General features: G+C 48.2%; 1 protein-coding gene across 3 annotated transcripts in view; it reads right to left on the bottom strand.

Moving 5' to 3' along the window:
- The window catches only part of ZNF335 (zinc finger protein 335), a 66,891-nt gene that overhangs the window by 8,942 nt on the left and 33,107 nt on the right, over positions 1–24,842 (bottom strand). For all 3 annotated transcript variants that reach the window (XM_067468335.1, XM_067468333.1, XM_067468334.1), the window contains exons 14-22: positions 23,634–23,794; positions 22,752–22,990; positions 20,599–20,695; positions 19,806–19,900; positions 15,292–15,557; positions 9,948–10,083; positions 9,362–9,733; positions 7,531–7,673; positions 2,174–2,316 (exon numbers count right to left, since the gene is read on the bottom strand). In XM_067468335.1, the coding sequence (XP_067324436.1) occupies positions 2,174–2,316; positions 7,531–7,673; positions 9,362–9,733; positions 9,948–10,083; positions 15,292–15,557; positions 19,806–19,900; positions 20,599–20,695; positions 22,752–22,990; positions 23,634–23,794 (1,652 nt within the window). The remainder of the gene's footprint in view (positions 1–2,173; positions 2,317–7,530; positions 7,674–9,361; positions 9,734–9,947; positions 10,084–15,291; positions 15,558–19,805; positions 19,901–20,598; positions 20,696–22,751; positions 22,991–23,633; positions 23,795–24,842) is intronic.

Below are 24,842 nucleotides of genomic sequence, written 5' to 3'. Positions count from 1 at the left end.
AATTCTATCGTTGGTGGAGTTCAGAATGTTATTTGATTGTAATGAACTATAAATCCCAGCAACTACAACTCCCAAAAGTCAAGGTCTATTTTCCCCAAACTCCACCAGTGTTCACATTTGGGCATATTGAGTATTCGTGCCAAGTTTGGCCCAGATCCACCATTGTTTGAGTCCACAGTGCTCTCTGGATGTAGGTGAACTACAACTCCCAAACTCAAGGTCAATGCCCATCAAACCCTTCCAGTGTTTTCCATTGGTCATGGGAGCCAAGTTTGGTTCAAATCCATCGCTGGTGGAGTTCAGAATGCTCTTTGATTATAAGTGAACTACAAATCCCAGCAAGTACAACTCCCTAATTACAAAATCAATCCTCCCCCAACCCCACTGGCATTCACATTTGGGTGCATTGGGTATTTGTGCCCAGTTTGGTCCGGTGAATGAAAATGCATCCTGCAGATCAGATAGTGACATTATGATTTATAACAGTAGGAAAATGACTGTGATGAAGTAGCAACGCAAACAATATTATGGTTGTGGGTCACCACAACATGGGGGACTCTATTAAGGGGTCGCGGCATTAGGAAGGTGGAGAACAACTGCTTTAGTGCTTTGTGATGGGAACATTATACAGTGTTCCCTCACTTATCACAAGTGTTACGTCCCAGGACCACCCGTGATAAGTGAAATTCCGCAAAGGAGGGACGCTATACTGTACAGTATATGTACACTATACAGTATATGTATGTCTCCCGTCAGCCTTCCCTCTGGAAGATGGGCCCTCTCTCTTTCAATCAATCTCTCTCTCTCTTCGGAGCGCGTGCCTGGTGTTCCTCCCAGGCGGGGGCAAAAAAGAGGAAAAGAGAGGAGGGAGAGGGAGAGAGATTTCTCCCCAGCTGGCACTCATCTTGGGCTGGGATTGGCCGCTGTTTGGGTGCTGCTTCCTCGAACCCGCGCCCAGCCTAGGCTCCATGGCACATGGTGTCAAGGAGGAAGAGGAGGAGGAGGAGGAAGGTAAAGAGGGTGAGGCAGAGCCACTGCCACCGCCACCACCACTGCTGGCCCAGCCTTTCTACTCGAGCTGGATCTAGGCTATGCGGGGATCCATCCATCCATCCATCCATCCACCTGCCCCTCCTTCCTCCTCCAGTGTTCCCTCGCTACTTGTATACTGTATTTTAAATTCATTTCAAAAAACGCAAAACAGCGAGTCTGCAAAAAGCGACCCGCGAAGTAGCGTGGTTGTTGTGACTCAGCTTGACTCTGAGCCTGAAGCTGAGCTCTTTGGGCCTTCTGAGACAGACTTCCTACAGGATGATGATGAGGATGATGGGTTACAGATTTTTCTACATGTTTCAGACAGGCCTGATGGTGGGGCTGCTGAAGGAGAAACAGCAGGGGAAAGGAATGTCAGTGAGACTGATAACGAGAGTGAATTCCCACACGGCCAGGTGGAGACGTCTTCTCCTCCCCACAGTGATCCGGTCCAGCTGGACCAAGAGAAAGGGTTACATAGCCTTGAAGATAACGAATTAACGAGCAGGCAAGGTCGTCTGCAAGTAAGGGTCCGGAGAAGCACTTGCTTGGCCAGCAAGCGAGAAGCCAAGGGTGCCAAAGGTCAACGCAATGCGTTCATGTCTGCCAAGGGTATTTAGCCTTGTAGCTGACAAGCAGGGGTTGTCACTCCAACGTAGCTCTTCCCATGCAAACTTCTGTGGATTAACTTTGGCTTTTAGCAGCACGCTTCTGGCTTCCTGAGTCTGGGATTTGGGCCTTGTTTTCAACTGTTTCCCATGGACTCTTGTTTGACCTTTGGTAAAGGATTATGCTTCATGTTTTTGCCTTTGGATCTTGGGAACTGTGTCTTTGCACTTAAGCCTTTGCCTTGCCTATGGAACTTTTGCATTTCTTATACTTTGTTTTGATTTTGCCTTTTTCTCCATAAACTACAAAACCTACAGCTTTGGTGTGGTGGTGCCTGGAGCAAGGTGAAAACTACCCTGTATTGCAACAGAGATATAAGACTCTTCTACGAAAGTGCGGCAACCTCCTTTTGTCTCTCTACTCTGCTCAGGATGTTCCGGCATCAGTAGTCCTCTGCTAGAGGAACCCACAGACCCCCTCCCCCTCCCAGCCCCATTTTTGGCGAAAGAAGGGAGCGCGAGGTCCTGCTCACTCTGTAGGGTGGCCAAGGCCTCCTCCTCGCTGCTCAGGATGATGGTCTGGGGGACGGAGGCGGGGGGCGGATCGGCCGAGGGCTTCCCTTCTGCCCGGTGCAGGCGCTGCATGTGGAACTTCAAGTGCCCGTTGCGGTTGAACCTGCAGGCAAGAAGGAAGGAAGGAAGGAAAGAAAGAAGAGAGAGAGAAAGAGAGAACTTAGGGGGTCTTTCAAGCAGTTCTGTTGGTAAGCATTCAAGGCGTGGTTGGTACATTACATCCATGTAGGATCATGCCCTAAACAAGAGGAGTCCTGAGGCCATGCATGGAACAACTTCTGCCCCCCCCCGGGTGTTTTGGACTCCAACTCCCACAGTTCCTAGCAGCTGGAGGGAAGGCCAAAGTTGGCCCACGCCTGCTTTAGAGTACTGAAAAGATTTCCAAATCCATTAATGGAATTGTAGTCATCCCTCCATTTGCAGGGTGAAGCATTTGCAGATATAATAATAATAATAATAATAATAATAATAATAATAATAATAATAATAGATAAATAAAATATAATAAAAAGTTACAGAGAATGAACATGCCAAACTCCTCTGGGACTTGAGGTCAGGAGCACAACACTCCTGACCTCACAATTGTGTTAAAAAACAAAGTATGGATTGTCGATGTTGCAATCCCAGGTGACAGCAGGATTGCAGAGAAGCAACTGGAAAAGCTGACACGAGGATTTGAAGATCAAACTGCAAAGACTCTGGCACAAGCCAGTCAAGGTGGTCCCAGTGGTGGTCAGCACACTGGGTGCAGTGCCTGCACTTAAACACAATCGGCGCTGACAAAATTACCATCTGCCAGCTGCAAAAAGCCACCCTACTGGGATCTGCACGCATTAGTCTGTCAGGAAGAAGACTTCTCCTGGTATCTCTTGAAACCATGAGATGCTATTCCACTTACCAACAGGACAATTGGGCTTCCCTGCTAGACTTCGCTGAATATAGTTACAACAACAGCGAACATGCATCCACAGGAGCTTCGCCTTTTAAGGTTGTGGGGGGTAGAGACTTCCCCCCCTTTCCTGGCCTGGCGCCCCTGGGGCCAGGGGAATCCCCCGACAAATGGGGAGAATCCATTGCAGCGGCTTGGCCGATGATCAAGCAGACTCTGGATAAAGCTAAAATGGACTATAAAAAGTTCGCTGACAAAAAGAGGTCACCCCAGCCCCAGTTCAAAGTAGGTGACCTGGTCTACTTGTCCACCAAGTATTTGAGATCCACGCAACCTTCGCGCAAGTTGTCAGCTTTGTATATTGGGCCCTTCCCTGTCCAGGCTGTTGTCAACCCAGTCACCGTGCGGCTGGAGCTGCCCCACACTTGGAGGAGGGTCCACCCGGTGTTCCACGTGAGCTTACTCAAGCCCGCGGCCGCCTCTCCTAAATGGTCTGAGGCCGATTCCCGCCCGGTCCCTATCATGGTGGGGGCTCACACTCACTTTGAGATCAAGGACATTTTGGACTCTAAAAGGACACGGGGAAAGCTATATTACTTGGTTCAGTGGTCCTCTAAGGCCATCCATCCCGAGTGGGTGTTAGACGAACATGTAAAGGCCCCGCGCCTTGTGAAAAAGTTCCACTCTGCTTTTCCTCTGAAACCCAAGCCTTGAATTTGTATCTCATTTTGTGTCTCTCTTTCTTTTCCAGATGGGGCCCATCTTCCGAGGGGGGGAGATATGTCAGGATGTGCCTTCATGGTTTCAAGAGATACCAGGAGAAGTCTTCTTCCTGACAGTAGAGGGAGTAGTTAGTGATAGATTAGTTTATGGTAGGGCCATCTGGCCGAGGCCTTGCTTTGAAGATGTGGGAACGGAGCTCTCGCCTAGCCTAAACTGAGATAAGCCAGGAGAGAGAGGGGGGAGCAAGGCCAGGAGGGGGGTTTGGCTGGCGGGAAGCCTCAGTTCTCTCTTTGCTGTTCTACCGTGTGGAAAGAATAAACTACAATTCCAGGACTTGCTCTTGTGAGTGTGTGTTTCATTCTAAGACCCAGCGGTGGGCCTGACATAGTCAATGATACATCAGTGAATAATGGCTTCAAAGTACAAGAGAGGAGATTCCATCTGAACATGAGGAAGAACTTCCTGACTGTGAGAGCCGTTCAGCAGTGGAACTCTCTGCCCCGGAGTGTGGTGGAGGCTCCTTCTTTGGAAGCTTTTAAACAGAGGCTGGATGGCCATCTGTCAGGGGTGCTTTGAATGCAATATTCCTGCTTCTTGGCAGAATGGGGTTGGACTGGATGAGGGCCCAGGAGGTCTCTTCCAACTCTTGGATTCTAGGATTCTATGATCACACGGTCCTAGACACTTGGGAAGGGTCCAAAGTGTGATCCAATTCAACAGCCGATTGTCTGCTGTGATATCATCTTGTTGTGTTTATAATAATAATAATAATAATAATAATAATAATAATAATAATAGGTTGTTGTAGTTTTTTTCGGGCTGTATGGCCATGTTCACTCCTGATGTTCCGCCTTCATCTATGGCAAGCATCCTCAGAGGTTGTGAGGTCACAACCTCTGAGGATTTGTGACCTCACAACCTCTGAGGACCTCACAACGTCTGAGGATGCTTGCCATAGATGAAGGCGGAACATCAGGAGAGAATGCCTCTAGAACATGGCCCTACAGCCCAAGAAAACCTACAACAACCCAGTGATTCCTGCCATGAAAGCCTTTGACAACAACAGCAGCAGCAGCAGCAACAACAACAACAACAACACATTATTTATATTCTAACAACAACAACAACAACAACAACACATTATTTATATTCTGCCCTATCTCCCCAAGGGGACTCAGGGTGCATGACAGAATAGATACAATCACAAACACAGGCAAACATTCAATGCCTTGATAGAATGAGACAGAAATGCACAAAGACAAAGGCAAAGGCTTCTCCTTTCATCTCCGGCTTCTGGAGACAGAGCTCAACTCTGGCTCTTAAGGAGGTTTCCATCTCCGTTTCCAAGCCGAGGAGCCTGAGTTGTCTGTAGGCACCTCCTGACTGTGTGGCCGCATGACTACTTGGAACACCTGTTTGCCTTCCCGCTGAGGGGGTACCTACTGATCTACTCACATTGCATGTTTTCTAACTGCTAGGTTGGCAGGAGCTAGGGCTAACAGCAGGAGCTCGTCCCATCCCATGAATTTGAATTGTCAACCTTCAGGTCAGCAGCACAAGGGTTTAACCCACTGCACCACCACGGTCCCAATAATTATTCATGTATTGATATATTTACTGCGAGTTCTTGTTGCCGACTTTCACTTAACTTAAATAACATACGTTGACCATAGGATCTCATTGGAGGATGCCCAGAGCAGTGACCACTCAGGGTAAATATAAACGTATTTGTGAAATTTTCCGTTTTTATGGATTTTAATTGTGAATTTGTTTAAATACCATTGATATTTAATTCTGTTTGAATGCTTGCATATTTTGAATTGAACTGAAATGCTTTCAATGTAAGCTGCTTTGAGTCTCCCCCTTGTGGAGGAAAAAAGCGGGTGTAAATATAATAAACACAACAACAACAACAACAACAATGTATTGTCGAAGGCTTTCATGGCCGGAATCACTGGGTTGTTGTAGGTTTTTTCGGGCTATATGGCCATGGTCTAGAGGCATTCTCTCCTGACATTTCGCCTGCATCTATGGCAAGCATCCTCAGAGGGAGTGAGGCGAATGCCTCTAGACCAGTGGTTCTCAACCTTGCTAATGCCGTGACCCCTGAATACAGTCCCTCATGTGGTGGTGACCCCCAACCATAACATTGTTTTCGTTGCTACTTCGTAACAGTCATTTTACTACTGTTATAATGTAATGTAAATATATAATGTAAATATCTGATCTGCAGGATGCATTTTCATTCACTGGACCAAACTGGGCACAAATACCCAATACATCCAAATGTGGATGATAGTGGGTTTGGAGGATTGATCTTGTTATTTGGGAGTTGTAGTTGCTGGGATTTATAGTTCACTTATAATCAAAAAGCATTCTGAACTCCACCAGCGATGGATTTGAACCAAACTTGGCTCCCATGACCAGTGGAAAACACTGGAAGAGTTTGATGGTAATTGACCTTGAGTTTGGGAGTTGTAGTTCACCTACATCCAGAGAGCAGTGTAGACTCATGCATTGGTGGATCTGGACCAAACTTGGCACGAATACTCAATATGCCCAAATGTGAACACTGGTGGAGTCTGGGGAAATAGACCTTGACATTTGGGAGTTGTAGTTGCTGGGATTTCTAGTTCATTACAATCAAAGAACATTCTGAACTCCACCAACGATAGAATTGGCTCAAACTTCCCACATGGAATCCCCATGACCAACAGAAAATACTGAGTTTTCTTATGGTCTTTGGTGACCCCTCTGACACCCCCTCGTGACCCCCTCAGGGGTCCCGACCCCCAGGTTGAGAAACACTGCTCTAGACCATGGCCATATAGCCCCCCCCCCAAAAAAAAACCAACCTACAACAACCCAACAACAATAATATTTAAACTTGTGTTTTTTCCACTTTGGCAAAGACCTTGTACCCTAAAACTCCTGCAAATGCAAAGAGACCACTGGACTCCCAAACCAGATGTGTGCAACGGGGTTTCCCTTCGTTCAGGGTCACCCTCAGGGCTCCCTCTTTCTCTCTGTCAGGTTTTACAACGTATTGTAATGTAATATAGCGGAGTCATGCACTGCTAATAGGCTTCTATTGGAAATGCTGAGTCATGCATTAACTGGATATAGAACATCATTTGGGGAATGTGTTCTGGCCTAGTCCAGGTGATCGTGAATGATGCAATCCTGGGTCTGAGTTAAGTCAATGAGTTGGGAACCAATCAGAGATTGCTATGTGTAAAGGTACAGAATTGTATATAAGGAAGTCGTGTACAGTATATATTTCTCTCTCCTTGTGCTGTGATGCTGTTCGTCAAAGGCTCTGTGTAATTTATTAAAGGAACCTGTCTGCTAAGACAAGATATAACCGTGTGCTGTGGTAAGTTTGTAGTGTCATCTAGACTGGAGGGGAAAACAATAGTAAAACTGACAATGGCCAGGCATGTGCTCAAGTGTCTGTAAAAGAGTTCCAGAGTGACTGCAGTTTGTGGGAGCAGTTGACTGAAAATACTGTGCAGGAAGAAGCTACTGGAAAGCGCTGAAGTTGTGCAACTGACCTGCTGCTGAATTGTGAAGTTAATCTCAACATTAATCATTAATGTGCAGATTAACACACTCTCCTCCAACACACACACACACACAAAAACAACAACATGTTGGCCTGTGTTTGCCTTGCAGCATGAAGGCCTTCCTCTGGGGGTGACCCACCTCTGTCTGCATAGGTGGCAGGCGAAGGGCTTCTCGTTGGTGTGGGTCAGCATGTGCCGCCGCAGGTCCTTCTTGTTCTTGGAGGCGAAGGTGCAGTGCGGACACTTGTGGGGCCGGAGGCTGGCATGTTGCACCATGTGGCTCTGGGAATATGGGAAGGAAAGGGCGTTCAGAGCTGGGAAGGGGAGGCACGGGAACCCCCCCTTCCCCCTTCCCCAAATCCAGAACCATTTACACTTTGTACCCCAACAGGCCCAGGACCCCCCTCCTTGCTACCCCCTCCATTTTCCCAACTTGTTGCACACAAAGCAAGGACCTTTTCCAGGCCGGACACAGGAAGAAGAAAAGGGTCTCCACAAATGTTGTCCCAAAATGACCACAGGAATCCCCAGGGATGTGATGCAAGAGGACACACATGGGCATTGTTGCCCCCCTCCCCATCTATTTTAGGCCCAGAGAGGACCACGGCTGTGGTGACATTGTCACAAGAAATATAATGTGCAGATTTGATAAACATGGATATGACCAGGGCGATAGATACGATCACTCCCGAACGCCCCATCTCGTTGCGTCATGATAAGCTGTCTCCCTGGTTTACCGAGGCGTTGGCTGTGATGAAGCATATGAGAAGGGGGCTTGAGAGCATTTGGAGGAGGTCTCGGGACGTGTCTGACCAAGCACGGGCTACTGCTTCTGTTCATTCAAACCATATATTATTATTATTATTATTATTATTAACTTTATGTGTACCCCGCTAGCATCTCCCGAAGGACTCGATGCGGCTTACAAAGGCCAAGGCCTCAACACAACAACATAACAATACAACACCTAAAGCAAATTAAAAACAAATTTAGTATACCTCCCTTTCTGAGATATACTAAAATAATGAATAAATATTAAAATTAATATAGGGTCCCTACTTTGCGGATTTTCACTTATCGCGGGTGGTTCTGGAACGGAACACCCGCGATAAGTGAGGGAACACTGTATTATTATTTTTATTACATTTATTATTTTACTCTATCATTATTGGAAGAACACGTAAGCACATTTACATTGAAGAAGGTTAGAATAACGTTTTATTCAGAGTTGGACAGTCTTATCTCAAATTTAAGTTTTGTGTAAATATTCTAAAATATTGAACCTACTGATTTATTTATTTATTTATTTATTTACTGCATTTATTTACCGTCCGTCCCTCTCAGCCTGTAGGCAATCCTGGATGGTTTAAAGTTGGTACCAAGACCATAAAATACAAATTCAATATAATAAAACAATCGAATAATAAAACTATAACAGAATCAATAAAAACATGTATCATTAGGGTCTCCTCGTTATTGATGCCTCAATTAATGTAATTTTAGTGGTATCTATTTTTATTTTCAAATTGACCCGTAGCTGCTGCATTTCCCACTCTCGGCTTATACTCGAGTCAAGACGTTTTCCCAGTTTTTTGGTGGTAAAATTAGGTGCCTCGGCTTATATTCGGGTCGGCCTGTACTTGAGTATATACGGTAGCTACACAGAATCTGTATGTCTAAGTGTTGTTCTGTCAAAGTTCTGATACCTTTTCCCTTATTGACAAGTTATTGAAAAGTTATTCATAACCAGATGGCCCCTTTCCCTTCATTCTGCACAGAGGGTATTTTGGAGAAAAGTTCTGCCTTGGATCCTGGCCGAGGCAGTGTCCTCTTGAGTGACCCAAATCCGCAAGGAGGAGGGCCACCGCTCCCTTTCCTCTGGGGGTGGAGGCTTGGACATCCGACCTTACGCATCCCCACACCCCCCACCCCAGAAGAGCCTTCCCTCTGAGATGACTAAGCACACCAACCCGGACTTCCTGCCAGGCGGCCGCGGTGAAGCCGCAGTCGGGGCACTTGAAGGTCCCGGGCCCCGCGTGGGCCTTCTTGTGGCTTTCCATCTCGGCCCGGCCGGTGAAGGTCGCCGAACAGGTCTTGCAGGAGAAGATCTTGGCCGAGGAGGAGGAGGACCCGCCGGCGCCTTTCCCCGGGAGCCTCTTGGGGCCGGCGGCGCGGGTTTTGCTCGGGGTCCGCTTGGCTGTTCCGCTCTGCAGCAGGGGCCCCTCCGCTTGGGCGGGGCCCGGGTCCTGATCCCCCGCGGCCAGAGCCACGGTCCGGTGGGCCTCCCAGGCCAGGCGCTGCACCAGCGGCCACCGAACCACGCCCTGGGGCTCTCCCTCGGCCTGCGGTGGGAAAAGGAAAGGACATGTCAGGGCAAGTCTGGTGGAGCCTCCTTCCTTCTCTGGAGGATTTTGAGGCAGAGGCCGGATGGCCCTCTGTCGGGGGTGCTCTGATTGCGTTTTCTCTGCTTGGCCAAAGGGGGTTGTCTGGATGGCCCTTGGGGTCTCTTCCAACTCCATGATGTAGACACCTGTCCGAATCCCAACCCCCCCTTACCTGAGCAGAAGGCGGTGAGGGCTGTGGGGGGCCCTCGTGTGCTTGGGGGGTGTTGCCGGGGTCCGTCACGTCCTTCAGCGAGTCCTGGCTCTCAGCCTGCGCTCCTTCCCTTCCCTTCTCCTCCTCCATTTTCACTCTGCCAAAAGAGGGGAGGGGGGAGGAAAGTGAGCTGGGGTGGGGGTCTTCAGCCCCTTAGAGCAGGCTGACCACTCACCTGGTCCCCCCTCAGGCAAACTCAAGGCCCACCGGCCGCTTCAGGGGCAAAAACCAAGTCACGCACCTACAAGGTGGACGAGGTGAGGAAACAAGGGGGTCCCTTCTGAGCCCAGGATTCTCTCAGCGCAAGCCAACTGGGCCTCGGTGGAGAATGTGCAAGCAGAACCCTAGAATTACACTATGTAACACTATTATGGTTCCGGGGTTCTGCCAGTCAGCTTTCGTATGATATTGTTTCTAGCACCCACTTTTTGCTTGATGTTCAGGCAGTGCTTCTTGTAGGTAAGAGCATGGTCCAGAGTGACTCCCAGGTATTTGGAAAGCTGACTGGCACAACCTGGGGATCACAACCAGACACAGTGAAGACATCTGCCCTTGCGCTGTGCTACTCTGCTGCTGAGTATGCATGCCCAGTGTGGAACACGTCTCACCACGCTAAAACAGTGGATGTGGCTCTGAATGAGACATGCCGCATTATCAGGGGGTGTCTGCACCCCACACCACGGGAGAAATTACACCGCTTAGCCGGTATTGCACCACCGGACATCCGCTGGGAAGTAGCAGCCAATAGTGAAAGGACCAAGGCAGAGACACCTCCAGCTCATCCCCTGTTTGGGTATCAGCCAGCACGCCAACGACTTAAATCTAGACATAGCTTTCTAAGATCTACAGAGACACTCGCTGGAACACCTCAGCAAGCGAGAGTCCAAAAGTGGCAGGCTCAAACCCAGCACCTCAACCAATGGCTGATACCAAATGAGAGACTCCCCCCTGGGCACACAGAGGACTGGGCGACTTGGAAGGCATTGAACAGACTGCGCTCTGGCACCACGAGATGCAGAGCCAACCTTCAGAAATGGGGCTACAAAGTAGAATCCTCAACATGCGAGTGTGGAGAAGAGCAAACCACTGACCACCTGCTGCAACGCACCCTGAGCCCTGCCACATGATGCACAAGGAAGGACCTTCTTGCAGCAACACCTGAGGCACTCCAAGTGGCCAGTTTCTGGTCAAAGGACATTTAACCAGCTACCAAACCCACAAGCTGTGTATTTTTCTGTTTGTTTGCTTTGTTCTGTTAGACTGGTTGCTCTGACACGACAAATAAATAAACAAATAAATAAATTGTGCCGGGGTTATAAATGTTTATCGGTGGATTTTAATATAAATGTTATCATATTATCAATGTTTAATTTTTTTATGATTTATGTCTAAATGTTATTTTATGTTTATGCTTCAATTTGGCTAGGTTAATAGTTCTATGTTATTGCCTTGCTATTATATAATAGTCAATGAAGAGGCCTTGGATTGGAACTCTGGGCTCTGATTTGGATTTGCAGACTCAGGCTTGGTTGTGTTAATATTTTAAGGGCCAATATTTTGAATGTATTTTTATTGCTCTTTTAAATGTATTTTATTTATTTATTTATTTATTTATTTGTATACCGCAGTTTCTCAGCCTAACAGGCGACTCAACGCAGTTTACAAGGATAAAAGACAATCAATGATATACAATTTAAAACCATAAAAGCATAATATGCAATATTGACACAATAACAACCCAATGCATCTCATAACTTATTTATATTATAATATAACTCATAACTTATTTATATTGCTGTTGACCTGTTTATGTTAATTGTTGTGCTTTAGTTCTTGTGGTTTTTTTCGGGCTATATGGCCATGTTCTAGAGGCATTTCTCCTGACGTTTCGCCTGCATCTATGGCAGGCTTCCTCAGAGGCACACAAAGCAAGGGCCTTTTCCTGGCCGGACACAGGAAGAGGAAAAGGGTCTCCACAAATGTGCTTTAATTGTTTCTTTGCTGGTAGGTGAACTATAAATCCCAGCAACTACAACTCCCAAATGTCAAGATTTTATTTTCCCCAAACTCCACCAGTGTTCACATTTGGGCATATTGAGTATTGTGCCAAGTTTGGTCCAGATCCATCACTGTTTGAGTCCACAGTGCTCTCTGGATGCAGGTGGACTACAATTCCCAAACTCAAGGTCAATGCCCACCAAACCCTTCTAGTGTTTTTGTTGGGGTTCAGTCTGATCCTGATCTGTGTGAACAGGATTTTCTGATAGTTTTTCAAACTGAGCAAGCTCTCCCTAACTCTGACAGTGTGGAATGTGTTGTTGATGCAGAGGTCAGTGGGAATGAAAACGAAACCCAGCAGTTAGAAGAGAATGTTTTGGAAGTTAGCCGTGATATCTCCCCACCTGGGCTTGATAATGAGGTCCAAAGAGAACAGATAGTGAGAGATAGATGTGTCTCCCAGTCTGTACGAAGGTCACAGTGTCTTCAGCAGAAAGAGGCCCAAACAGAAAAGTCAAGGGGTGTTTCTAAGAATAGCTTCTTTGGTTTAAGAGCATCCCTGCCGGGTGCTTCTTTAGGTCAAGCAACGTTCGGGACTGTGGCTGGTCTTGGCAGAATTCCTGTGTTCCATGGCCAGTAATTCCAGAGGCTTGTAGTTTCCAAGTTCATGGTTAGTAAAAGGCTAACAGACTCCTGGTTATTGTTTTGTGGCTTTTGAAGTTTTGCTCAAGTTCAGAGATATTATTGACTACTGTGTTTTTCTGTGGCTTTTTGACTCTGCATTTACCTGTCTTTTGTAACCAATTTTTCATCAATAAACAAGGATTGCTTTTCCTACAGTCCAGAGTGGTGGATTTAATCTTATGGTCTTGTTTCTTGAACTGGGATGCAACAGTTTTCTAGGTGTGAATGTTTGAACTGACCACCTTGATTAGCATATAATGGCCTTGATTAGCATATAATTTGCTCTAGGCACTGTCAGGCCATCAAATGCTAATCAAGGTGGTCAGTTGAAACATTCACACTTAGCTCCAGCAGACAAGAGTCCTTTGCCCCACCCTGGTCATTCCACAGATATATAAACCCTTTGTCCTAGTTCCAACAGACCTCACAATCTCTGAGGGTGCTTGCCATAGATGCAGGCGAAATGTCAGGAGAGAATGCCTCTAGACCATGGCCAGATAGCCCAAAAAAACCTTCAACAAGGACATCTAATCACCTCTCAACAAAAGAATCCTCCAGGCACTGTCAGACCATTATATGCTAATCAAGGTGGTCAGTTGAAACATTCACACTTAGCTCCAGCAGACAAGAGTCCTTTGTCCCACCCTGGTCATTCCACAGATATATAAACCCCTTTTCTTAGTTCCAACAGACCTCACAATCTCTGAGGGTGCTTGCCATAGATGCAGGCGAAATGTCAGGAGAGAATGCCTCTAGAACATGGCCAGATAGCCCAAAAAAACCTTCAACAAGGACATCTAATTACCTCTCAACAAAAGAATCCTCCAGGCACTGTCAGACCATTATATGCTAATCAAGGTGGTCAGTTGAAACATTCACACTTAGCTCCAGCAGACAAGAGTCCTTTGCCCCACCCTGGTCATTCCACAGATATATAAATCCCTTTTCCTAGTTCCAACAGACCTCACAATCTCTGAGGGTGCTTGCCATAGATGCAGGCGAAATGTCAGGAGAGAATGCCTCTAGAACATGGCCAGATAGCCCAAAAAAACCTTCAACAAGGACATCTAATTACCTCTCAACAAAAGAATCCTCCAGGCACTGTCAGACCATTATATGCTAATCAAGGTGGTCAGTTGAAACATTCACACTTAGCTCCAGCAGACAAGAGTCCTTTGCCCCACCCTGGTCATTCCACAGATATATAAATCCCTTTTCCTAGTTCCAACAGACCTCACAATCTCTGAGGGTGCTTGCCATAGATGCAGGCGAAATGTCAGGAGAGAATGCCTCTAGAACATGGCCAGATAGCCCAAAAAAACCTTCAACAAGGACATCTAATCACCTCTCAACAAAAGAATCCTCCAGGCACTGTCAGACCATTATATGCTAATCAAGGTGGTCAGTTGAAACATTCACACTTAGCTCCAGCAGACAAGAGTCCTTTGCCCCACCCTGGTCATTCCACAGATATATAAATCCCTTTTCCTAGTTCCAACAGACCTCACAATCTCTGAGGGTGCTTGCCATAGATGCAGGCGAAATGTCAGGAGAGAATGCCTCTAGAACATGGCCAGATAGCCCAAAAAAACCTTCAACAAGGACATCTAATTACCTCTCAACAAAAGAATCCTCCAGGCACTGTCAGACCATTATATGCTAATCAAGGTGGTCAGTTGAAACATTCACACTTAGCTCCAGCAGACAAGAGTCCTTTGCCCCACCCTGGTCATTCCACAGATATATAAATCCCTTTTCCTAGTTCCAACAGACCTCACAATCTCTGAGGGTGCTTGCCATAGATGCAGGCGAAATGTCAGGAGAGAATGCCTCTAGAACATGGCCAGATAGCCCAAAAAAACCTTCAACAAGGACATCTAATCACCTCTCAACAAAAGAATCCTCCAGGCACTGTCAGACCATTATATGCTAATCAAGGTGGTCAGTTGAAACATTCACACTTAGCTCCAGCAGACAAGAGTCCTTTGCCCCACCCTGGTCATTCCACAGATATATAAATCCCTTTTCCTAGTTCCAACAGACCTCACAATCTCTGAGGGTGCTTGCCATAGATGCAGGCGAAATGTCAGGAGAGAATGCCTCTAGAACATGGCCAGATAGCCCAAAAAAACCTTCAACAAGGACATCTAATTACCTCTCAACAAAAGAATCCTCCAGGCACTGTCAGACCATTATATGCTAATCAAGGTGGTCAGTTGAAACATTCACACTTAGCTCCAGCAGACAAGAGTCCTTTGCCCCACCCTGGTCATTCCACAGATATATAAATCCCTTTTCCTAGTTCCAACAGACCTCACAATCTCTGAGGGTGCTTGCCATAGATGCAGGCGAAATGTCAGGAGAGAATGCCTCTAGAACATGTCCAGATAGCCCGAAAAACCTACAACAACCCAATAATACACTTTATTTATAACCCGCCACCATCTCTGCAAAGGGGACTCAGGGTGGCTAACATGAGGCCAAGCCCAAAGTAATACAACATAATAAACACACAATAACAAAATACATCATAACGAAATATGAAATAACAACAAAATCAACAATATAAAACAACAGAGTAAAACCAGACACACCTGTGTTTCCCACCCTCTCCCTTCCTCACCTGTAGAGGATCCGGGCGGCCTCTTCTTTGGCGGTCACGATGCTGTACTCGGTGGTGGAGGCGGCAGAAGCGGTGGTGCTGCTGAAGGGGATGGTGACCTGCTGGATGCCGGTGGGTTCTCCTAGCACGGCCTCCTGGAAGGGCTCCTGCGCCAGAGACTCCCGGTGCTCCGTCGTCGTCACGTGGAGTGTCAGCACTTGGGCCGGGGGCTCCGAGACCCTCTCCTGCGCCACAGAGGCCATGCTCCCCGCCTTCACCACAGACACCTGGGGGAGGGGGGGGGAGGAGTTGATAGACATTAGGAAACCACTTGACACTTGCATGGCCAACTTGGGCCCTCCCTCCGGGTGTTTTGGACAAACTCCCATGATTTGGACTTCAACTCCCTTCAGACAACAATGTGATGTGGTGGCAAAAAAAGCCAATGGGATGTTGGCCTGCATCAATAGGAGCATAGTGTCTAGATCTAAGGAAGTAATGCTATCCCTCTATTCTGCTTTGGTTAGACCACGTCTGGAATATTGTGTCCAATTCTGGGTACCACAATTCAAGAGAGATATTGACAAGCTGGAATGTGTCCAGAGGAGGGCGACTCAAATGATCAAGGGTCTGGAGAACAAGCCCTATGAGGAGCGGCTTAAAGAGCTGGGCATGTTAAGCCTGAAGAAGAGAAGGCTGAGAGGAGATATGATGAGAGCCATGTATAAATATGTGAGAGGAAGCCACAGGGAGGAGGAGGAGGGAGCAAGCTTCCTTTCTGCTTCCCTGGAGACTAGGATGCAAAGGAACAATGGCTTCAAACTACAAGAGAGGAGATTCCGTCTGAACTTCCTGACTGTGAGCGCCGTTCAGCAGTGGAACTCTCTGCCCCGGAGGGAGTGTGGTGGAAGGAGGCTCCTTCTTTGGAGGCTTTTAAGCAGAGGCTGGATGGCCATCTGTCGGGGGTGGTTTGAATGCAATATTCCTGCTTCTTGGCAGAATGGGGTTGGATTGGATGATGGCCCAGGAGGTCTCTTCTAACTCTTGGATTCTAGGATTCCTAACAGCCTCAGGCTCTTTCCTTTCCCCCTTTAGCTACTTAAGCCCAGCGGCTTAAGGACCTCCTCCGCCCAAAGAAGTGCCTCCAGATGCTGACTCCAATCAGCCCTGGGCAGCGGCGTGCCTTGGATGTGCTCCCAGAGGTAGGAGTCAGGGAACTACTGCTCCCAGAATGCCTCTGAGAGCACCTCCAAGGCATGCTACTACCCAGCGCTGCTGGGAGTCGGTGTCCAGAGGCCCAAGGAAGCATCTTCAGATGACTCCCAGCCATGCTGGGCGGTGGCATGCCTTGGATGTGGAGTCAGGGAACTACCGCTCCCAGATATACTTAGGCAATCCCTTGTTGTCTGAGCAGGATTGTCTTCCAAGATTGGTATTCTGTTGGTGTGTCCATAGGTGGCTGTGGACCCCTCTTCTTGACCTGCATCTTCTCCCTTCCGCAGTGAGGGCATTGGTTTCCAGGTGGAAGGCGGTCCCGGTCGGGGTTGGCTTGATGTGCCTTCCTCTTGGCACATTTCTCTCTTTCACCCTCCATTCGTGCCTCCTCAAATTCTGCAGCACTGCTGGTCACAGCTGTCCTCCAGCTGGAGCGCTCAAGGGCCAGGGCTTCCCAGTTCTCAGTGTCTATGCCAGAGTTTTTAAAGTTGGCTTTGAGCCCATCTTTCAATCCCCTTTCCTGTCCTCCAACATTCCGTTTTCCATTCTTGAGTTCGGAGTAGAGCAACGGCTTTGGGAGATGGTGGTCAGGCATCTGGACAACGTGGCCGGTCCAGCGGAGTTGATGGCGGAGGACCATCGCTTCAAGGCTGGTGGTCTTTGCTTCTTCCAATATGCTGTCAGTTATCCACTGTCTTCCCAAGAGATTTGCAGGATTTCCCAGAGGCAGTGCTGATGGAATCGTTCTAGGATTTGAGTGTGACGTCTGTAGATAGTCTAAGTCTCGCAGGCGTATAGCAAGGTGCTTTATAAACAAGCCCCTTGGTCTCTCTACGGATGTCCTGGTCCTCAAACACTCTCTGCTTCATTCGGAAAAATGCTGCACTCGCAGAGCTCAGGCGGTGTTGTATTTCAGTCTCAGTGTTGACGTCTATAGATAGTCCATGTTTTGCAGGCGTATAGCAGGGTTGGGAGGACAATAGCTTTATAAACAAGCACCTTGGTCTCTACGGATGTCCCGGTCCTCAAACACTCTCTGCTTCATTCAGAAAAATGCTGCACTCGCAGAGCTCAGGCGGTGTTGTATTTCAGTCTCAATGTTGACTTTGGTGGAGAGGTGGCTGCCAAGGGAGTGGAAATGGTCCACATTTTCTAATGTTACACCATTAAGCTGTATCTCTGGCATTGGAAAGGGATTGGCTGGTGACTTTTGCTGGAAGAGTACTTTAGTTTTCTCGATGTTTAATGACATCATATGCGAGCTGCTCGAATGCCTCTGGGAGCACATCCAAGGCACACCGCCGCCCAGCGCTGCTGGGATCGGCTTCCGGAGACCCTTCCTTGGGCCGAGGCAAACCCAATGGCCTTTGGAGGAGGTAAGCAGCGAGGGCAGAGGAGGCCCTTGAACAGAGAGCAGCGGGGGCCGCGGGGGCATAGTTTTGGAAGAGGGGTAGTCTTAAACCCCGAGTATATCCCTAACTCTGTAATTTATCTTTAAAAGTTGGGGGGTCGTCTTATACCCCCCGTCGCCTTGCATGCCGGAAAATACGATGTATACATGGGACTAGATGGCCCTTGTGATCTCTTCCAACTCTACTATTCGGTTTATGGAACTGTAAAGATAAAAATAGCCTTCCTGGTTGGGATGGAGATCATCTCTGCGGTTTGTTCATTGCTTGTATTGTTGTATTTTGGGCTCGGCCTCATGTAAGCCGCACCGAGTCCCTTGGGGAGATGGTAGCGGGGTACAAATAAAGTTTTATTGTTGTTGTTGTTGTTGTTCAATGCATTCCAGAGTTACTAAGACCATCAATACTCGCTTCTGCTGCATATCCTGAGGTTCTATAAAGTATATAAGATTGTTAAGGAAGCGGTCTGCAAACACTTAGAAACAAATGCAGTCATCGCTATTAGTCAACATGGACTTATCAAAAACAAGTCATGCCAGACTCATCTGATCTCTTTCTTCGATAGAGCTACAAGTTGGGTAGATGCGGGGAATGATGCCGTGGATGGAGCGTGTCTGGATTTCAGGAAGGCCTTCTTTGACAAGGTCCCCCATGACCTTCTGGCAAGGAAACTAGTCCAATGTGGGCCAGGCAAAACTACGGTGAGGTGGATCTGGAATTGGTTAAGTGGACGAACACAGAGGGTGATTCTCCCCAAGGCTTCCTCCTCTTCATCCTGGAAAGAAGTGACGAGTGGAGTGCCGCAGGGTTCCGTCCTGGGCCCGGTCCTGTTCAACATCTTTATTAATGACTGAGATGAAGGGCTAGAAGGCAGGATCATCAAGTTTGCAGACGACACCAAACTGGGAGGGAGAGCCAATAGTCCAGAGGACAGGAGCAGGATTCAAAGGGATCTTGACAGATTAGAGAGATGATGGGCCAAAACTAACAAAATGAAGTTCAACAGTGACAAATGCAAGATACTCCACTTTGGCAGAAAAAACGAAATGCAAAGATACAGAATGGGGGACAATGCCTGCCTCGAGAGCAGTACGTGTGAAAAAAATCTTGGAGTCCTCGTGGACAACAAGTTAAACATGAGCCAACAATGTGATGTGGCGGCAAAAAAAGCCAATGGGATTTTGGCCTGCATCAATAGTGTCTAGATCTAAGGAAGTCATGCTCCCCATGCTCTATTCTGCTTAGGTTAGACCACACCTGGAATACTGTGTCCAATTCTGGGCACCACAATTCAAGAGAGATATTGACAAGCTGGAATGTGTCCAGAGGAGGGCGACTAAAATGATCAAGGGTCTGGAGAACAAGCCCTATGAGGAGCGGCTTAGGGAACTGGGCATGTTTAGCCTGAAGAAGAGAAGGCTGAGAGGAGATATGATGAGGGCCAGGTATAAATATGTGAGAGGAAGCCACCGGGAGGAGGTAGCAAGCTTGTTTTCTGCTTCCTTGGAGACTAGGACGCAAGGGAACAATGGCTTCAAACTACAAGAGAGGAGATTCCACCTGAACATGAGGAAGAACTTCCTGACTGTGAGAGCCGTTCAGCAGTGGAACTCTCTGCCCCGGAGTGTGGTGGAGGCTCCTTCTTTGGAGGCTTTGAAGCAGAGGCTGGATGGCCATCTGTCAGGGCTGATTTGAATGCAATATTCCTGCTTCCTGGCAGAATGGGGTTGGACTGAATGATGGCCCACGAGGTCTTTTCCAACTCTAGGATTCTATGATTCTATATTTAAAAGACTGAAAATTATCCCACAGGAGAGGGAAGGGAGGCCTCTGTGGGTCCGGGCTGCCATGCATCCCCCTCCCTTGCCCCAGAAGACCCCTGCCCTGTGTGGGTCACTCCGGAGCCCTCACCTCCAAAGTGCTGGCGGGCATCTCCCGTCGACTGCTCATGTTCAGCAGGAGGTCCAGCGCCGTCTGCGTGGCCAGCTCTGCAGAGCCCTCCACATCTGGAAGAAGGGGGAGACACGAAACACATCAACAGGAGGGGTCCGTCCACCCATCTGCTAGACCAGCTGTTCTCAACTTGGGGGTCGCAACCCCCAGGGGGGTCGTGGGGCCATTTTCAGGGGGTCTTGAAGTGTTCAAATTTGGGCACATTGAGTATTTGTGCCAAGTTGGGTCCAAATGTACAGTCGTTTGTGTTCACAGCGCTCTCCATATGTAGGTGAACTACATCTCCTGTAAATCATTGTCAATTCCTCCCAGCCCCCTCCAGTATTTTCTGTTGGGCATTGGGGTTCTTTGTGCTAAGTTTGTTCCAGGTCTATAATTTGTGGGGGTCTCAGTGGTCTGTGGAACTCAGAGACGAATCGGTTGGAGGTACTGCAAATCCCATCATCCATTGTCCATACTGTTTTGTGCTCAGTCACTATGCTTTAATTATGTTCAATTTATAACAATGAAAATACATCCTGGACATCAGATATTTCCATTATGCTTAATAAGAATAGCAAAATTACCGCTATGAAGTAGCAACGAAAATATGGTTGGGGGGGTCACCACAACATGAGGAACTTTACTTAGGGGTCATGGCATTAGAAAGGTGGAGAAACACTGTGCTAGACCTAAAGCTCCCCCACCCCATCAGAGCAGAACATACAATCTGTTGATGTGCAAAAACGTGTGCTCTGTTCCCAGCACGCACCTGGCTCATAGATGATGGTGGTCTCCTCCAAAGGCTCCTGGGAGAGGACGGGGGTCTGCGGTGGGTCAGGGGGGGCCTGCACGGCCTGGTAGGTGACCTGCAGGAAAACAAGTGGTGGGTGGAAGGGATTTCGGGAGGGGGGAAAAGAATAGAATAACCTCATCATTGTCACTGTATGCCATGTAAACAAATTTCCAAAAACGAAATAGCCACCCTTCCCCATCCTAATCACTCTTGCATGACCCCGTAATGCCACATCAGTGTGAAACTGTATTATTTATTATGTATTTACAGTATTTGTATACCGGTTTTCTCACCCCGGGGGGGTACTCATAGGGTTCAATATAGTCACAGATCTGGGATAAAAGCTCCCTCTCTGCCCATTTGCCCTTGTTTCTATCGTTCTGTACCGTGTGCTAGGCATGTGCAATCCGTGGTTCTAAATGGTTCTAAAGTACTATTGATAACCAAAGGCTGGATTTCTGATCTATTCCTTCTGTAAACTACTATCGGCTCCCTGGTCTGATCGATGTTAAGAACCAAATTGGTGCTCTGTGTTGGGACTCAGACTGATTGAACCTGTGAGTGTGTTTCAGTCTCCTGATGTTTCTGTGTCTGGTGTGGGTAATGAGGAGGGAAATCTGTCCCCTGTTGCTTCTGATGTGGGGGATGCTGGGACTGACTCTGAGGTGCAAGATGGAGACACTTTGGTCAGTGCGTTTCATGCAGATGCTGACAGAGAGGCTTCGGTGCAAAGGGCAGATTCTCATGAGAATGTTTCTGTCAGGCCTTGGGAGGAAGGTTTACTCCCTCCGCCTGTGAGCTCTCCAGATTCTAGTTTGGAAAACAGTCTGACACCTGGGAAAGTTAATGAGGAGTCAGATAAGCAGAGTCAGCGGCTAAATGGACAAGAGACCCAATGTTTACGTAGATCTGAAAGGCAGGGATGGGGCAGGAGGCACTTCCAGGATGTTGTTGTTTCCTTTCTCAATAAACAATAACATGCCCTCCTCATCACGCCTGTGCATAATGACCGGAAAACTCTTTGTGAGAATGGCGTTACTCATCCCTCGTGGGGTCCTTGTTTATCGTGCGGCTTTTGCCTCCTCCGGGCAGTTTGGGCTTCCCTTGGGACCTCCCCTGAATGGGGTGAAAGAGGGCATTTGGGGTCCAAGGGAGCAGCCAGGGGGGCTTTGGGGATCCTTGGTGTTTCATCAGCTATGTTGGGACTCAGCCTGTGATTGAACCCATGATTGTGTTTCAGTCTCCTGATGTTTCTGTGTCTGATGGGGGGAATGAGGAGGGAAATCAGTCTCCTGATGCTTCTGATACGGGGGACGCTGGGACTGACTCTGAGGTGCAAGATGGAGACACTTTGGTCAATGAGTTTCATGCAGACACTGACAGAGAGGCTTCAGTGCAAAGGGCAGATTCTCATGAGAATGCTTCTGTCAGGCCTTAGGAAGAAGGTTTACTCCCTCCGCCTGTGAGCTCTCCAGATTCTAATTTGGAAAACAGTCTGACACCTGGTAAAGTTAATGAGGAGTCAGATAAGCAGAGTCAGCGGCTGCAGATTAGCCAGAATCAACAAGAGGCCCAATGTTTACGTAGATCCTAAAGAATTCATCAAAGTCAAAGACTAGGGGAAAACGAAACCAGTTTTGGGGATTTAAAGTTTGCCTTTAGAAAATCTTGTCAGATCAGGCATCGTTTGGAAACCAAGCGCAAGCCTCATGGAATTCCTGTTCAAGTGGTCTCGTCTTCATGGTTCTTTCTAGGCTTTCAAAGTGACTAGCAGCGTCTGGTCTGTTCTTGCTACGTGTTTGATTCCTCTCTGGATAATCACTGCCTTGGATTGTATCTTCACGCTTTTCGAACATTGCTTTTGATTGCTATGTTTGGACACAGTTTTATCTTGCTGCCTTTAAATGCCTTATTGCTTTTTTGGAATCTTATCAATCTTTACAAGCATTTATTTCTACTGGCCTTTTGCTAAGCTTTAATAAAAAGGATTGTTCCTTCACTCAACGTGTGGTGTGTTTATAATCAGAGGGGCTATTTCCTGTTCTGGAGTCCAACACCTTGCGCCACAAGAGCAGCCAGGAAAAGGGTGGCCAAGGGTGGGTGGGGTGCCCGAGAGCGGTGCTACTGACCGTTGTGCCGGGGTCCGTGGGGAGGGCATCTCCGGGCGGGCTGTGCTGTTGCTGCTGCTGCTTGAGCTCCTCGATCTGCTGGAGGGTGAAGAAGGGGCGCCGGCGGCAGGGGGGCTCCTGGGGGTGGCGCTGGGCCCACTCCTCAAAGCGCTCCGCGTGGCGGCCCCCCACATGCAGGCGCAGGTTCTTCTTGTGCCTCGTGGTGAAGTGGCAGAACTCGCAGGCAAAGGGCTTCCCTCCTGAAAAGGCGGGAGGACATGTTGGAGGGGTCCCCCAAAGGCCATCCAGTCCAACCCCGCTCTGCCAGGCAGGAATGCTCTTGAACACCCAATCAAACCCTCCCAACAGATGGACTGAGGGGGAAAAGGAAAGGGCCTGAGGCTGTTGAATTGCAAAATACCTGGAAGACCAACATTGGCCCATACCTGATCTACACTGCGGAATGAATGTAGTTTGACACCACTTCAACTATCAGGGCTTGATGCTATGAGAACATGAGGGTTATAGCGTGGTTCAGATACCAGCACTGTTTGGCAGAGAAGGCTAAAAACATCGTAAAGGAACCTCTTGCCAACAAGAGTGTCGTGCCAATGGGACCAATGGTGGAAATAAGTGTTGGGGTCTCTTTTGCTGGACACTGGTCAGAGGGGTGGGCCTGATGAGCTCCGGGGGACCCTCCCTTCCAATGCTAGGAACCTGTGATTTTTGGAAGGAAGCGTCAATAGAATCCTAGAGTGGGATGAGTCCAACCCTCTGCCAGGCAAGAATACACAATCAAAGCGTCCCCGACAGATGGCCACCCACCTCATGACCTCAGCAGCCCCCCACCTCAATATGGAAAAGTGTTGCCCCCCCCCCCATTGGAAAAAACAACCCCCATACCCGTGTGCTTGACGGCGGTGTGGGAGAGCAGGAAGTCCTCGCGGACAGTGGCGTAAGGGCAGAGGCTGCAGCGGAAGGGCCGGTCGTTGACGTGGCGGAGCTGGTGGTTGAGGAGCAGCTTCCTGTCCTCACAGACGTAGTCACAGAACTCGCACTTGAACCTGGCCAGAGGAGGAGGAGGAAGAGGAAGAGGAGAAGGTCAAGTTGTAAAGGGGGCTGCAAGGGGTACCCCCTGCCTCAACCGGATGAGCCCCTCCCCACCCACTCATATCAGCAACACAAGATCCTCACCAAAGTGAAAAGCCACAGGTGAAGACATGGCTATTGTTTTCCATTCAGAGAACACCTGGATGTAGTTTGACATCATTTCCTTAAATGCTGAGGTTCCCTGTTGCAGAATCATGTGACCTGTAGTTTCACAAGGTCCTTAATGCTCCCTGCTAGGGAATCCTGGTGCCTTCCTGAACTACAAATTCCACGATTTCATAGTATTGAGCCAGACCTGAACAGGGATTTGCATCCCAGTCCCCAGAATCCTATCCCAGCAGGCAAATCTGTTGTAGGTCAGCAAGCAGCAGAAGATTGTTCTGACATGTCAGAGGATGAGGGGTTTGATGGGTTTCAAAGTGATGAGTCTGTCAGTGCTGGGAGAGAATGCAGGAAGTTGAGACCCGATGTTTTGCATTCCTGTCATCAGTCAAATGAAACCAGTTCTCTTGGGAAACGGCCGATGGGGAATTTTCCCAAGAATTCAGATTAGGTTTGAGAACGGAGGGAGTGAAAAATAGACTAAGAGCCTCATCACACTAGAGCAGGGGTCCCCAAACTAAGGCCCGGGGGCCAGATACAGCCCTCCAAGGTCATTTACCCGGCCCTCGCTCAGGGTCAACCTAAGTCTGAAACAACTTGAAAGCACACAACAACAACAATCTTATCTCATTAGCCAATAGCAGGCCCACACTTCTCATTGAAATACTAATAAGTTTATATTTATTAAAATTATTCTTCATAGAATCATAGAATCCTAGAATCAAAGAGTTGGAAGAGACCTCCTGGGCCATCATCCAGTCCAACCCCATTCTGCCAAGAAGCAGGAATATTGCATTCAAAGCACCCCTGACAGATGGCCATCCAGCCTCTGCTTCAAAGCCCCCAAAGAAGGAGCCTCCACCACACTCTCTCCAGGGCAGAGAGTTCCACTGCTGAACG

The sequence above is a fragment of the Anolis sagrei genome, chromosome 4 (genome assembly GCF_037176765.1).
Source record: "Anolis sagrei isolate rAnoSag1 chromosome 4, rAnoSag1.mat, whole genome shotgun sequence".
Classification (NCBI taxonomy): Eukaryota; Metazoa; Chordata; class Lepidosauria; order Squamata; family Dactyloidae; genus Anolis; species Anolis sagrei.
The sequence above is the reverse complement of the archived record's forward strand: the minus strand, read 5'-3'. Positions and strand labels throughout refer to the sequence as shown.